Below are 14276 nucleotides of genomic sequence, written 5' to 3'. Positions count from 1 at the left end.
AATGTAACGCTAGGCGATTTCGAGACTGGCATTTTACAAGTACAACATTTCGGTAATAAGCCGACATGAAAATATTAAACAAGCAACGCTCCTTCAGAAACCAACCCCTACATGAGCGATGAGCAATCTGCCAAAATGGTCGTTACGGATGGACTCACTTGAAGGGCTCCTGGGTTGGCACCAACGAGCTCCTTGACGATTTTGCCATCCTTGTAAAGGCGGAAGGTCGGCATCTACCCGTTGAACGTACATTAGCGCTTGATCTTAGTAACATCAGAGGGACTTACGGCTTTGATCTGCTGATCTTTAGCTATCTCATCTGCCTCATCTACATCAACTTTGTAGAATTGAACTTTAGACACGTCTGGGTTGTCTGAGAGCTGTTCCAAGATCGGGGAGATCATTCTGCATGGTCCACACCAAGTGGCCCAGAAATCGATAACGACTGGTTCCCCACTGTTGATCTATCATCCATATCGGCGATTAGACCTTAGGCAGACGATCGGAAGTCCGTAGACACTCACGATTGTCTGGAACTCATCGAACTTGGATAGAACTTTGACTGGCATGGCGATTGAAGTGGTTGTTCGGGGAGGGGATGATGATGGCCAGACAAACAAAATGGGGCCTTATATACCCTGCCCTAGCGCTGTACAGCCTGCAGCTCCATCACGGTCAAATCATCGTGCAAGATATCTTAGTGAGCGTATCACGTGGGCGCCTGACCAAGGATTTCGTGCTTGATTGTCAGTCCAAGGCATAGCCGTGTGGAAAGTTTATAACCAGGCATCACGGAGCAGCGACTGGGCCCGGTCGATCCATTGAGTAGCGAGTCTGCAGAGTCCGGGCGCGGTTGGCAAGCGGTTGGTACGGGGAAAGGGGTTGGATGATCATGGTGGGAATAATGCGAAGCGCTCAAAATAGATTGCCTGCGAGATAGGCGCTCAATTCAAAAAACCCTCTCAATCGACTTCAACACGGTGATTCGCAATGCATTTGATGTACACATTAGATGAGAGTGGAAACAGAGTGTATACTCTGAAAGTGCGTATCTCAGTTCAGCGCGAGTGGCGCAAGGATCTGATACCAAACCCACAGAAGGTCACCGACGCAGGACATATCACCAAGTCTGCACATCCTGGTGATTGGTTTCAGCGATGTTTTCGCGGCATCCACTGAAATATGTTTTGTAGCCCGGTTCTCACCTGATGACAAGTTCTCGAGGCATCGAGTTACCTTGAAAAAACGTTACGGTGTGCTGCTGACGCAGTTACCAGCAAAACCCATGTAAAATGGTTGTCACGGCGAAGGGAGAAATTCTACCTGCTTCGAGGATGTACCTTTATTTTTTTTTGTATGTGGTCAACTACGTTTCCCCGCATCCTGCGCTCCAGATGCACGCCTGCTAAACTGACCATGTATTACATAGTTGTTTTACAAGTTGTGCATGTACACCATCTCACTTCACGGCGTCCCACGCTGCAAAACACTTCGTTCAATCTGCACTAGTCACGTTCACCGTACAAACTTCAGGTCTGTTAGTCTGCAAGACCAATGTCCGACATGCAAGGTCAGGTGTCGTGTCGGTTAACCGAAAGTATTGCGGAGAAATTGCTAAAGGCCGAAATAACTGGATAAATTCACGAGCGGTAAACAAGCAGACCGATAACCAGCAGAATAACTCACTTCGATGCCTCTTCTTTTCGGATATTCCAAGAGCTTCCGATATGGGCAATCTATCGAGAGGAGCGGACATACCACCGAAATACCATTATGCTGGTTGACGCACGGTATCACGTCGGATCGCCATCTTATCAGTAATTGCTTCAAACAACCTCGGACGGTTCCACTATCTGACCTCCTCCTCCCTCTGCGACGATACTTATGTCCAAATACTTTATCCATTGACGGTCTCTCTTCTTTCCACGTTAACGACGTGCGTTGCAACTCCGCCCAGGCTTCTCTTCCACCGACTTGCTTAAATCTCGGAATAGGTCAGAACTTTGGACTACTAAAGATCCGGCGGTGGGGTTTCCAGGGTAGAGGCGTTATGGAGTCGGCGAAATATGCTCAGTACGCTGATGCATTGCCTCATAGGATCGTTGAATGTTTCACCGTGCTATTAGCGAACTGTTGAGGTATAAAGAGTCGAGGTTTGTTCAAAGGTTAGCCAGGAATTCCGATTCTCGTCGATATCGACAATGGCCTTCTCTGCCCTCATCGTTCTCGCCACTTGCCTTGTATCGCAAGTTCTTGCCCATGGTGGTGTAGTCTCATATACCATTGGTGGTACGTTGGACTCACGCATCAAGCTAACGAACCATTTATTGAGCGCTCGACACAGGCCAAACCTTCACGGGATGGCAGCCGTATAACGACCCTTCTAGCCAGTCGTCCATTGAACGCCCTTACAGTAAGCTAGCCACCTCTTCCCAAATGTGTTTATATATTGATTCTCTGAAAGGCTCATATGACCCGTATGAGCTTTCTCCCTGCTTATTGCTGCTATACTAAACCCCTATCTAGTATCCTGAGCGCCACGGCTTCGGTAAGCCCATCCCGCCATCTTGCACCGTTTCACAACTCACCCTCGGTACAACAGACGATTAGTTGCAACAACAACGGTCAGGCTAGCGCCCATCAACTCACCACATCTGTTCCAGCAGGGACACAGATCGTCGCCCACTGGAGGTGCGCTAACCTTCTTCGGCGTTCCAAGTGCCCGTACTTAACGTCTGCCCTAGTCAATGGACCCACGCTCAAGGCCCCGTTATGGTTTACATGGCCAAATGCCCAGGCTCGTGCACAGCAGCTAACAGCGCCACCCTTGATTGGTTCAAGATCGCTGAGACCGGTGAGTAAACTCACTAAACTTTTCCGACGTTGGGAAACGTGGCTCACAGCAACTTGAATATCTGTGCTGTAGGTTTGATCTCCGGCACCTTGCCCAGCGGTGTATGGGGAACAGGACAAGTCATGGACACGCTTTCATACACAACTTCGATTCCCTCTTCCCTCGCACCTGGTGAATACCTGATCAGGGTAAGAAACTTAAAGATCTTAGGTTTTTGTTGACAACTCACTAATATTGTTGTAACGCAGCACGAGCTCCTCGCACTCCACCAGGCCAACACCCCTCAATTCTACCCAGAATGTATGCTTTCTCCTGCCTTCAGCGTCCCTCAGCTTTACTGAATATCGTGAAATAAACCAGGTGCTCAACTTACCGTTACGGGCAGTGGAACGAAGACCCCAAGTGGTTCCTACTTGGTCAAATTCCCAGGTGGATACAGCGCATCCGACCCTAGCATCAACATCAACATCTACACGACTGAAGCAGCCTCAACGACCACCTACAAAGTTCCTGGACCCCGTGAGTCTTCACTGTATCGCTGACAATTGCGTGTAGTGTGCTAACGCTTATGGTGCACTAGCCGTCTGGAATGGTCAGTAAACTGCTCTCAGTACGCATCAGACGGATGGTCTCCTTGGCTTGTAGTACTTAGTATTAGTATTGTCAATGTTTGGAACGAAGTTGGAATTGCATTAATGGATCATGGAAGTAAGGCTGTTTGTACTTGTGATGGTTTCCGGCGCTAGTTGCCCACGCTGCTCACTGAGAGGTGCTCACTCTTGGCCACAACGTCTACGTTCCTGATGGTCAATTCGCCAAATTGGCTCAACCAGCAGCCAGGTACCTCCAGAACTACACATATCTGCTTAGAAACATGGCCAGACGCACTACTCTATTGGCGCCGCAGTCAAAGCTCGACTCTGTTGCGCCCTTGTTCTCTTTTCGAAGATGATTTTCCGCTGGCCTTGTTCCCTTAACTGAAACGTATCTTTTAGGTGGTGCTATTGCCTGTACTAGTTTGACTACCTCGTCAGGGTCCTGTTTTCTGCAACCGCTAATGGTGAGTCTTGTTTTTGACCTTACCTGCTGTTGAGTATCTAATCTACCTACCATCAGGAACTGGGGATAGTCGATCGGATCGCCATGGGCTTCTTGTATTCTCTTGTTCTTCAGCTGGATATCCCCCTGGTGACAATTCGGATTCGGACGCAGGCGAATGCCCTAAACCTTACCGTGTTTCATGCGTTAAACATTCATGCAGGACCACCAGCGCAGGGATCAAGCCACCGAGCGTCATCGAATATCAACCCATCTTAGCCCACTCTATTAGCCTCCCTGCAGGATTGTACCAGGAGATGCTATGCTCTCCATTGCAACTCCACCAATTTTGGCAGATTCCACTGGCATGTTGTTGATTTCGTGCTAGCGCTATCGTCTGGGTTACCGGCGTTGGCATCTACTGGACTTCCAAGGCTCATTCAACGGGTCTCGCGTGATGCCATATGGGATCGCCGCGTGCGGCCATTAACGATGGTGCGAGCGAGATAACGGACTGTCGGGCTTCTTAGCGTGGGGGCTTTCATTCATCTCAACATGGTGAGCACTTGTCTCGAAATACATTCATGAATACACAGCTGACCGCGGCCCAAACTCCACGAATTCAGTACAGCATGGGTACGTATCACTGAGTATTTTCACTTGATAGATGGGGTTGCTCAAAAAATCCGGTTAAACCCAACGAGCGGGTGTTCTCATCGTCGTGCTTCTTACCTCTCCACAACCTAATGTTCGCATACCGTGTCCCACAAGTCTCCCACCTGATCCCCCGAGCCCTACGCCCAAAGTTTGGCCGTAAGGTTGAGTATATCCGCTGCACATCCCGAAGCACATGGTCTACCACGCCATTCGCTCACATTCGCAGCATCAAGCTTCTTTAACCGCGTGGACCTTCTCCCATTTACACGCCGCCGGTATACGTCAAGGAAGTTTAAAGGCCACTACCCAGGCCGACTAATAAGGTAACATCAATAGCGCCCCAGCAGTAGCTCTCGTGTTTGCCGATGGGTTTGCTTACCACCAGGCTAACAATCAACTTAAACTCCAAGGCATTCGTCTTTGCTGTTGTATTTGATAGGTCTTATCTTCGTGGAAGGTGTGATCCGGCACCACCTCCGTGCCGGCCTGAACGTCCGCTTTCTCGCTGCTCCGACAGAACCTTACAGTTCCTTACCCCTTGTCGTCGTCCCTGCACCTAGCAGATGAGAATTTAACAACACCTCATCTATCCGGATATGGATACCAGGCGTTCTCATATCACCGAAGTCTCCAGTGGGCTCGTAATCGCAATTGACGGAGGCCCCGCTCTGGTAATGGATGACTGGGACCTACTAGCAGCAATATACTCAATGCTTATCATCACTACCACGAACTCCATTGAGCGGATAACTCTGATAGTGCAGCTTGACTCGAGCTTGAAGCTTGGCTTTAGAAGCAATATGGGAGGGACCCTTGTTTGCCACAAATCAAGCCCAGAACCGACGTCGAACGTTTTTCAATGCCCGAGAGGAGACGTCCCGTCACGGTACGTAAAGCAATATACCGAGCGAGCATTCTTCTAGACATTCCATGGAAAACCCATGTCGTAAATCCGGTCTTAAATTGTGGGCGCTGCTCTTATATCGATTTATTTTTTCTTTCCCAGACGGTCAGCTGGTCACAGCAATTCGGTTCATCATGAAAAAAAGAAGATAATGATCATCATATCATGAGGAGTCGTTCAATGTAATTGGACGGACGAAAGGCTAGAACTGTAGGGAAAACTACTATGATACATTATGGAATCAGCAACAACAGCAACGTCAACCAACATCCTAGAATCCGTTGTCCTTTTCCTTCGGAGATGATGTAGGGTTCTCTAGACGACAGCACAACAGACATTCTATGTACAAGATTCCTCCGGGCATAGCACGATCAAGCGCATATGCGTATACAGCACAAAATATAATCTGGATCAGATAATCATGAACGAAGACGATGAATGGGATAAAGAGTATATACAATGAATAATGATAAGGGTTGGTTTCGGGCGCGGAGATAAGGAGGTGGGAGTCGCAATAGGAAATGGGGCAAAGAGGTGATAGTGTCGAGGGAAGGACAAATACGTACGTTCGTGGACACGAGGTCGAGGTTGTTGGTGGGTGGGAAGAAGGTGGGAGGGACGGAAAGGAAGAGTACGACCCCGCTAATTGGGGAGTACGCACACGGCTCGACTGCGAAAATGAAATTAAGCAATAAACGAGGAGCGAGAGAGAGGAGAGAGAGCTAGTAATACAGTAGGAGGACACAGATAAATAGCTTGAGGGGTTTGAATTCGTGTTCCGTGAGCCAACGAGTTTTGTCCGCAAGGCCATTAAGTGCCTGAGGAGGAGCGAAAAAGAGAAGAATAAAGGAGGGAGGGGTGTCAAGCGAATGACAAGGAACGAGGGTGAATGTAGGTGTTCAGACGGTATATTGCGGTACGCTGTCGAATGATGTATACCCGAAGTTGATTACCTGGTCGTAGCCGTATGTGGGATTGCATTGCTCGAAGAAGGGGGCGCCGGTCTGTTGGTACTCGTGGAATGCCTCCAGAGATTTGGTCAGCGATTGCTCGTCAAAAGACTGGGAGAGCTTCGGCGGGTCGAACATAGCGAGGTTGAGATGGGTATTCCCGGAGTAGTGGGGCGTACTAGGCATGTAGACAGGAGAACCGCGGTCAAATGATGGCGTGCCAGGGGTGCTGCACTCATTCGAGGATGCGGAGAATGAGGGGGAAGGGCAGCTGGGTGTAGAAACCAAGCTTGACGATAGGAAGGACATGTCGATCGAAAGGCCTCTCCCTTTGCTGCTAGAGCCCGTAGACGCCGGTGAGTTGTCAAGTGGGGGAAGTGTGAACATGTGAAGTCCGGCGGGCGCACTGCAGGGAGGAGGAGCCAGCGGATCGCATTCAAACGCCGGCGACGGCGAGGAAGTATTGTCGAATGAGAAAGTGTTGAAGTCCTGCGAGAAAACCCGGGATTAGCATATGGGAACGGGGCGTTAGGTGGGGACTTACGAAGGGAGAGTCTTCCCTTGGAGGGAAACCAAACGATCCGAAACTCTCTTCGCCAAAGAACTGTGCGGAATTGCAGGGTTGGGTGATGGTGGCGGCCTGCAAACTCGGTGTCTGTACAGACGACACAGGCGAAGGAGATGGGTTTCGGCTAGGCTGGGTGCTCGCAGCCCTACTCTTGCGTTTGAGCGCTGGCGAGGAAGAAAGGAATGGCTGGGGTTCCGCGCTCTCTGGGATTGGTGCAGAACTCGAGCGTCGGTAGGCCTTCGCGGTAATGGGGGCTTCGAACCTTGTGATGACCTCCGGGACGTGGGTTTTATCAAATTCCTGGATGGCGACGTCGAGTTCGTGTCCTTTCTTGCCCTCAACGAGTAATTCCGCTATCTTTGCACACCGCTTCAGGTCCTTCGGCCCCACTTCTCGCACTTTCCGTTTCTCTGTCCCCCCTTTAGACTTACTATGTAACGGTTTAAACGTGTACTGAGGGAACTTGCGCTTGTGCTCATCAAGAGCAGCCTTTGCCTTTGCGTGCCAGACCTGGCGCTCCTCATCGGGCAAGTTTTGCCAGGTGAGGCCGATAATCTTGGAAAGGGTGCTGTGGTTGGTCTCGACCTCTGTCGAGACGTGCTGGGACTTGATGAAGGAGGATCGGAAGAGGATGAACGCGTTGGGAGGTCGGGGGATGTGGTTCTCTGGTTTCTTCTTGGTATGTCCAGAGCGACGAGCAGCATTGGCCTCATCGGGGGGCGGGAAGAGGATTGCCTCGCCGTAGTGGAAGGGGGGTGCATCAACGAGAGGCGGCGGGTCATTGAAGGTACCGGGAGTGATGTTGGTAGCGAATGTAATTCCAGTGGCAGGCGCCGGCTCGATCATAGGCAACGTCCACACCAGCTGGCTGCCTGTAAGGTTCGACCCAACGCAACATCATACCATCGTCAATCACCGTATGTGAAGGCCCACAATCGATCGAACTCACCATCGGCATCACTGCGCCTCGATCCTCTAGTTCTTTCAGCAGGCATTGTGAAGTGCACGATGCAGATTGTGGGCGTCTTAGGGAGGGTAGGGACTTTGGGGGACAAGGTATCGCAGAGGGGGAACACGAGGTGGGATAATCCCTTCAGGACTTTATAATCGGGACATTGCCCCAATCAAGGCTCACTTCAAGAGGGCCGGTGTTCCTGATACAGTCCCATCCACGAATGGCAAGCTGGACCCACCACGCTGTCTTCATGGCATCAGTCTGGATCGGTAATAATAGCCGTTCCAAGAGACATACCGTGAGCATCTGACGTGAGTGCTTTCGCAGAAATTTTCAGCGTTCTCGAAGCACCGTACAGTGAGCACAAACTCCAGCCTCGTTGCGCCTGCAAGATTTAATTTCATCCACTATAACAATAAGAGAGTGGGTTAATAGAGCTCATAGGAAGTGCAGAACAGTAATTACTCGCCTCACGGCTTGAATCCAGGGTTCACGCAGGGCGGAATCTGATTTGGCGGAACCAAACCATTCAAGGATGCAAGCAAGCAACGCCGCTCGATAAGGGACCAGATTCGGCCGGGCTTGGTCGGTCACTCGCTGGTGGCGCTGCTGCCAGGTAGTGGCGCACCCAGCATGGCCCTACGTTTCAACATCTGATAAGTGCGTCGTATCAGAGATGGTACAATGTTGGCTTTCGGTTCTATATAATACTACGCAAAGGAATGCTGGGCCACTAAAAGATCAAAAGATGGGTGAGGTATCATAGTAGAGAAATGAGTGCAGCACAAGTATACAATGACGGGGAGATTAATAACTGATAGTGTTTATCCCGTGCAAGAGGAATGATTGAATTTCTACCGTAAGGATTGAAGAAAGGAAGATAATAATTGAATTCACATAGCGTCCGCATGAGTAGGAAGTTCAAGAAATGCAAACGAGTGTGTGATTAAAGATCATAGAAACTGACCAGGCCGATGCACAATCCAGCAGACGGTGCAGTCATTGTCTAAACGTTCGCGGCGCGGAGGAGCCACATGGAATGAGCCACACCCGATGGCTGCCCCTCGGAAGACATGCAGACGAATGTCCGAGATCACATACGTCGAATTTCAACCGCTCGCTTTCCAGCTCGAAGGTGGGGGCGCCTTGCGCATGCCGGGTGCCCGCGCAGGACTGGCCGGCGTGCTCGTCGTACGTGGGCGTGACGATCCACGTGGAGTCGCACTAGATTGCTGTTGGTTCGCCGTTGTCGAGTAGGTACTGTCACGCTGCTGTCCGTACCCCTGCTTCATTTGCAGCAAATTACCCCGACTCGTCCGGTTGTTTTCCCTGGTATTCGACGGCCCAAATGATTCGCCGTACACGCTTTTCGATCCCCAGCCCCCACCGCCGCCTCCCATCCCCCCTCCATACTCACTCTGCGCCGCGCCGCCATACATCGATCGAGGCCCGGGCGGGAACATCATCCCACTTCCCCACCCACCCATTCCCATGCCCATGGAAGGCAGAGAAGGCGATCCGCCATACATGCTTCCGCCATACACGCTCCCACCGCTCCCAAAGCCTCCGATATTCGAACTCCTCTCCCACTCGTCGGCGGCCGCCGCCATTGCCTGCTGAGCCACGGCCATCTGATAGGCCTGCTTCGCGTACATCATGGCTTGCTGATGGGCTACCAAGAACGTAGGATCTGTGGGCGGCGGAGGCATGAACTGCCCGGGCATTAGTTGACCTTGCTGCCAGCTGTTATTCCACCCCGGAGAGCCATTCGGCAATCCTCCCATGCCCATGGGCATTCCCCCAGGCATCATAGGGTTCATGCCCATACGAGCGCCGTATACCTGATTGATAGGCTGATCGTCGTCTTCGTCATCGTCCACGATCGGACCACGGCCATTAATGACATTGCCGAGCTATCAGGGGACGTCAGTTACCGCCAACTCACTTCTACGATCAAACATACCTCGATAGCAGCTTTCGCCTCGCTCCGCCTGCGCTCCTTCCTGCGCTGCTCCTCATTGGGGGGCGACTCGGACGACTTCTCCTTCCCATTCTTCCCACCCTTCCCAGTCTTCCCACCGACCTCGCTCTGATCTTCAAACGTAACACTCTGCCGCTTCATATGGCCTTTGCCCCCGTTGAGCCCGAGCCCACTAACACCTGACCCCCACTCCTCCTTCCTTCCTCCGTTGCGACTAGTAGTAGTGGTATTCGAACTTCCCACCTCACTGCCATCCCTGGGCGTAAGCGGTGCACGCCCACTGCTCGAGTCACCTGTCGAGCTCGCAGGGCTCTCAGTTCGCTTCGCAAACGGTTTCGTAGGCATCGGAAATATGGAAACATTAGGCGAGCCTGCCATTAGCGGCATCATAGTCGAGCTTCTCGGCCGGGCGGCTGGCGGTGTCAACGGACTGTTGCGTCCAGAAGAGTTATGGTTGTTCGGATTAGACGTAGAAGAATTGGAGTTGTAGGTGTTCCCGGAGCTAGAACTAGAACTCGATGGAGGTACTGCAGCAGCCTTATTCGTTGAGAACGGAGCAGGGGAATTCGATGGCAAGAGCGTGCTGCTCCGCTGCCGTGTCGTATCCAGAGAGCCTGCATTCTGATGCTGGGGGCGTGAGGTAACAGCAAACGATGACGGCGGAACACGTTGTTTAATAACAATAGGCGCTATTCGTTCTTCCTTCGATTCCTTTCCTTTTTCCTTTTCCTCGCCGCTATCTACGGGCGCATTAGCATTAGCATTACCTACGCCTCCGACCAGGCGGATGCCGGTGCTGCCGCCACTTGAAAAGTAATCGCCCTCGTTTTCACCGAGCTGCGCAACATCGAATGATGCACGCCGGGAGTGGCGCTGAGGTTGCGGGGGCGTGGAAGCCTTAAATGGCGCGGAAATCGACGGAGTAGTCGAAGTAGGCGCAGCCTGCTGCACGACCTTCGTAAGACGATCCGACAGCCCTTCTCTTCGCCTTTCCTGGATAGTAGGGCTTGTGTTCGTGTCCGACTTTCCCAGTCGACTGGTAACTGATTCGTTGCCACTTTCCTGCCGCGAGGTATTGCTCTCCCGCGACTCCATGCGGCGAGGGAACAGCCTCTCGCTCGAAGCGGTGTCCGAGCGTCCCGTATTGGGCTTGCTCGTGGACGAGGTGGAAGCCGTCACAGCGCTAACGGATGAGATCATGGACGTGGGCGATGACACGAAGCGCGATGAATGATCGTCAAGCTCCAGTGGCGGAAGGATAAAGCTGGCAGGAGGGGACGGCCCATCACGCTCTTTTCTCAGATTCGGGCTGGTCGAGCTGCGGGACGAGATCAAGGTAGGGCCAACGGTAAAGGCCTCGTCGTTTGCCTTCGCTTTGGGAGCAGTGAAGGCTGCATCAGGCTTCTTTGTGGTAAGTGACTTGATGTCAATGAGGGGCGCGGGCCGGCTGACAGGGGTATGAGGCCGACTTAGGTTGGTCCTCGACCCAGAAGCGCTGGACATGGCGCTTCCAGGCCTGCGCGGTGGCACCAACGAGGCCAGCGGTGCATTGTCAGAATCGGAATCCGTGTCGGAATCCGTGTCAGAACGCGCTGTGGACGGCGCTGCTCTGCTGGCAGAGATTGTGTGCACAGAAGAGTCTCGGACATGTCGGGAGCTCACAGCTAGAACAGCAGAGCACGGCGAGTTAGCGACAAAAGCAGGCAGGATGGCATGATTCTTACCCGGAGCAGCTAGGGCAATGTTGCCAGCCAGAAGGCTCGCACGTTTGGCCGCAGCATTGGGCATCGACGCACTCGTCGATACACTGGCACGTTGCCGCGATTGCTGAGACTGCTGGAGTTGTGTCGAGGACGGCAGACGAGGAACCGGCAAGTTACCACTGGTCTTATCTCCGGCCCATGCGCTACTGTGTCCCATTTCCGAGCGCGTGGCTCGAGCTTTCCCAGCAGCTGGCCTATCAGAGCCCCCGCGGTGTGTAGCAGTCCGTCGGCGGCCAACCCCAGCCGCACCTTTGGCTCGTCGATCCCGCACCTCCCCATCATCTGACTCTTCTTCCTCGGATGACGTCGCCGTGCTATCCGAATCGTCTGCGAACACAGACGACCTCCGGGGCGTTAGTCTATTATTCTGCGAGGGCTGCGAAGACGGATAATAGTGTGAGAGGTTTGAGCTGCTTCTGTTACTCTCTATCCCGCCGTAGCTTTTGCTTCCGACTAGAGGGGGTGCTTGGGGGCTAGCAGATCGTAGGTCGGGAGGAGCAGGCGACCCAGCTTGACTACGCCGAGCTTGCGCCTCGCGAAACGCCGCAACAGATATCCGCTGCGAAGAATCCGATGCTGTGCTTGTCCCCCGTGGCCGTGGCCGTGGGGGCGGAAGGTTAGAGATAGAAGCAGTCGATATATTAGAGTGCGTGGGTGACCCCGGTCGAACGTGGCGGAAAGACTTGAGGTTGAACGATTCCTCTGCCGATGTCGCAGTGGGACTCGCGTTCGTAGACTTTGGTTGTGATTTGTACCACCCGAATAATGATCGTTTCTGCGGTACTGGCGGCAGTGGGGGTGACGGTGGCTGGGGCTTCGCTCTGCGTTCGTCTGGTAGTGATCGCGTCGATTGCTGCGCCGCCCGCGGGTCACCGCCATACGCCGCGAAGATGGCTGATCGAGACGGCGGCGGTCGTAAATGCCGACGCTCAATCGTAGACGTCTCCGTGTCAGACGACGCAGCCGTGCTCGTTCGCGAAGCGTATGACGGCCGAGGGGGCGACATCGATTCCTCGTACTGCGACACCGCCAGCGACCCATTCGACGCTGTCTTTTTGCGGCTGAATGGAAGCCGCAGCTTGCTTGAGGATGCTGCTGCACTCGGGTACACGCTCCTAGGCAAAGCGTGCTTTCCGTTGGGACTGGAGGGTAAGGATTTGTCTGTGGTAACGTACTCTGTTGTCGGCGAGACCGATGCGCTTGAATGAGACGACGCCAGCTCAGACGCAGCTGAACTGTAGAGAGAAGAAGGCGTTCCGGCGTGCGTCGAGGCACCTGGCGACCGGGGCTTTGATTTCTTCGAAAACAAACCTCCAAGGAGTGTCATGATGGGCGTGTGGGACGAGCAAATCGTCCTGAAACTTTGGACGAAGTTCAAGATCGTCTCAAGCAATGTCGAGAACAGCAGGCTACTCACCAAGACCGTCGGTGGAGGGAACGATGAGGGAGGAGGATGGCGAAATTCGAAAAGGCGAGAATCCGGCTTGTTTGTCCCTGATTGCACGTGCACCCCGCGCGACCAGCTCCTGCACGAAGTTCGAAACAAAAAATGTTCTCTCTCTAGGACAACGTCGACGGTGGTTTCTACAGTGGATATTCTACCAAAACTCTACAAAAAAACTACAAGCTTACAAGAGAAAGTATACAACAACAGCCCCTCTAGCAAGCATCGTCTCTCACCAACAACCGAGATCCAGAAATCATTCGTTTGACAGATGACACCTTGTTCCAGGTTTCAACTGCTTCAGCCAATGGCGAGGGGGGGCCATGCCGACCGATGCACCTCGACCGAGTTGTGGCGCCACCGACATACCTTCGCCCCCGTAGTCCCGGTCAGGGTTGGCGTCGAGCAAGGGTCCAAGCGTAATGCTCAATGCCGAGTCAACGAGGACATCAGAACATGGACCCCCTCGGATTTGGTGCCAGAATTCACGCTCGCGGTGGATATCTCATCACTCGATGGTTTTTACTCACCATCACTCCTTGAACGCGCCGTTGATTCCAACATGGCGCTGATCTGGCCCGTCCTGTTTCCAACTGGTTCTCGACGCGTGTACGCGGTGCTATATAAAGCGGGTCTTGTGGTAATTTGCAAGCGGGGTATGTGGAGACAGAAGCCAGCATTCACTCCCAGCTCGGAGGAATCCCGCCTCCAGGATCTTCAGGGCGTATCTCACCCTTGTCAGATGGAAAACCCCCAGGCTTATTATAGGTCGCATTCCTTTGCTCGCGGAAGAAGTGATACGCGAGGTGCCATTGGGTAAGTGCGGAGCCGCCTGTTACATAGCCGGACATACTCCAGTGCAGCTCCCACTACCTACTTAAAAAAGCACCAGACTCGGACGATTGCCCCTACGTCGACAACGTCGGCCATGAAGCCCAGGGGCAAAGAAAGGGGATCGGTGAACAATCAAGAAATCCCACAATTCATCGGCCATTAACTTATTCAATGCACTGTCAACTTTATCACCTTGACAGGCAGTGGACCGCCTGCCGCAAGTGTTAATCAACAATGTGTTCGACAGTGATCCTTGAAGTCAGAACAATTCGCACAGGTGCAGCTTGTACGTCTGTTAGTCCGACACCCTCTACAACGGGAACACCAA

General features: G+C 52.8%; 4 protein-coding genes across 4 annotated transcripts; 1 reads left to right on the top strand and 3 right to left on the bottom strand.

Annotated features, from left to right (window-relative positions):
- Window positions 1–74: 74 nt before the first annotated feature.
- Window positions 75–569, bottom strand: PC9H_002994 (uncharacterized protein; the record flags this gene model as incomplete). Its single annotated transcript, XM_036772594.1, has 4 exons — window positions 75–107; window positions 159–233; window positions 288–464; window positions 525–569. 4 exons carry the CDS (start codon window positions 567–569, stop codon window positions 75–77), a joined length of 330 nt encoding a protein of 109 aa, XP_036634067.1.
- Window positions 570–2201: 1632 nt separating this feature from the next.
- On the top strand, window positions 2202–4171 carry PC9H_002993 (uncharacterized protein; the record flags this gene model as incomplete). The annotated part of the gene is made up of 12 exons (XM_036772593.1): window positions 2202–2289; window positions 2345–2413; window positions 2465–2477; window positions 2527–2548; window positions 2603–2691; window positions 2745–2854; window positions 2927–3042; window positions 3103–3154; window positions 3215–3373; window positions 3435–3446; window positions 3850–3914; window positions 3971–4171. 12 exons carry the CDS (start codon window positions 2202–2204, stop codon window positions 4169–4171), a joined length of 996 nt encoding a protein of 331 aa, XP_036634066.1.
- A 2181-nt stretch (window positions 4172–6352) lies between these two features.
- Window positions 6353–7966, bottom strand: PC9H_002992 (uncharacterized protein; the record flags this gene model as incomplete). The annotated part of the gene is made up of 3 exons (XM_036772592.1): window positions 6353–6892; window positions 6948–7843; window positions 7921–7966. 3 exons carry the CDS (start codon window positions 7964–7966, stop codon window positions 6353–6355), a joined length of 1482 nt encoding a protein of 493 aa, XP_036634065.1.
- Window positions 7967–9035: 1069 nt separating this feature from the next.
- Window positions 9036–13794, bottom strand: PC9H_002991 (uncharacterized protein; the record flags this gene model as incomplete). Its single annotated transcript, XM_036772591.1, has 6 exons — window positions 9036–9839; window positions 9890–12905; window positions 12982–13031; window positions 13088–13254; window positions 13484–13539; window positions 13604–13794. 6 exons carry the CDS (start codon window positions 13792–13794, stop codon window positions 9036–9038), a joined length of 4284 nt encoding a protein of 1427 aa, XP_036634064.1.
- Window positions 13795–14276: the final 482 nt, after the last annotated feature.

The sequence above is a fragment of the Pleurotus ostreatus genome, assembly GCF_014466165.1.
Source record: "Pleurotus ostreatus strain PC9 chromosome Unknown scaffold_2, whole genome shotgun sequence".
NCBI classification, from domain to species: domain Eukaryota; kingdom Fungi; phylum Basidiomycota; class Agaricomycetes; order Agaricales; family Pleurotaceae; genus Pleurotus; species Pleurotus ostreatus.
The sequence above is the reverse complement of the archived record's forward strand: the minus strand, read 5'-3'. Positions and strand labels throughout refer to the sequence as shown.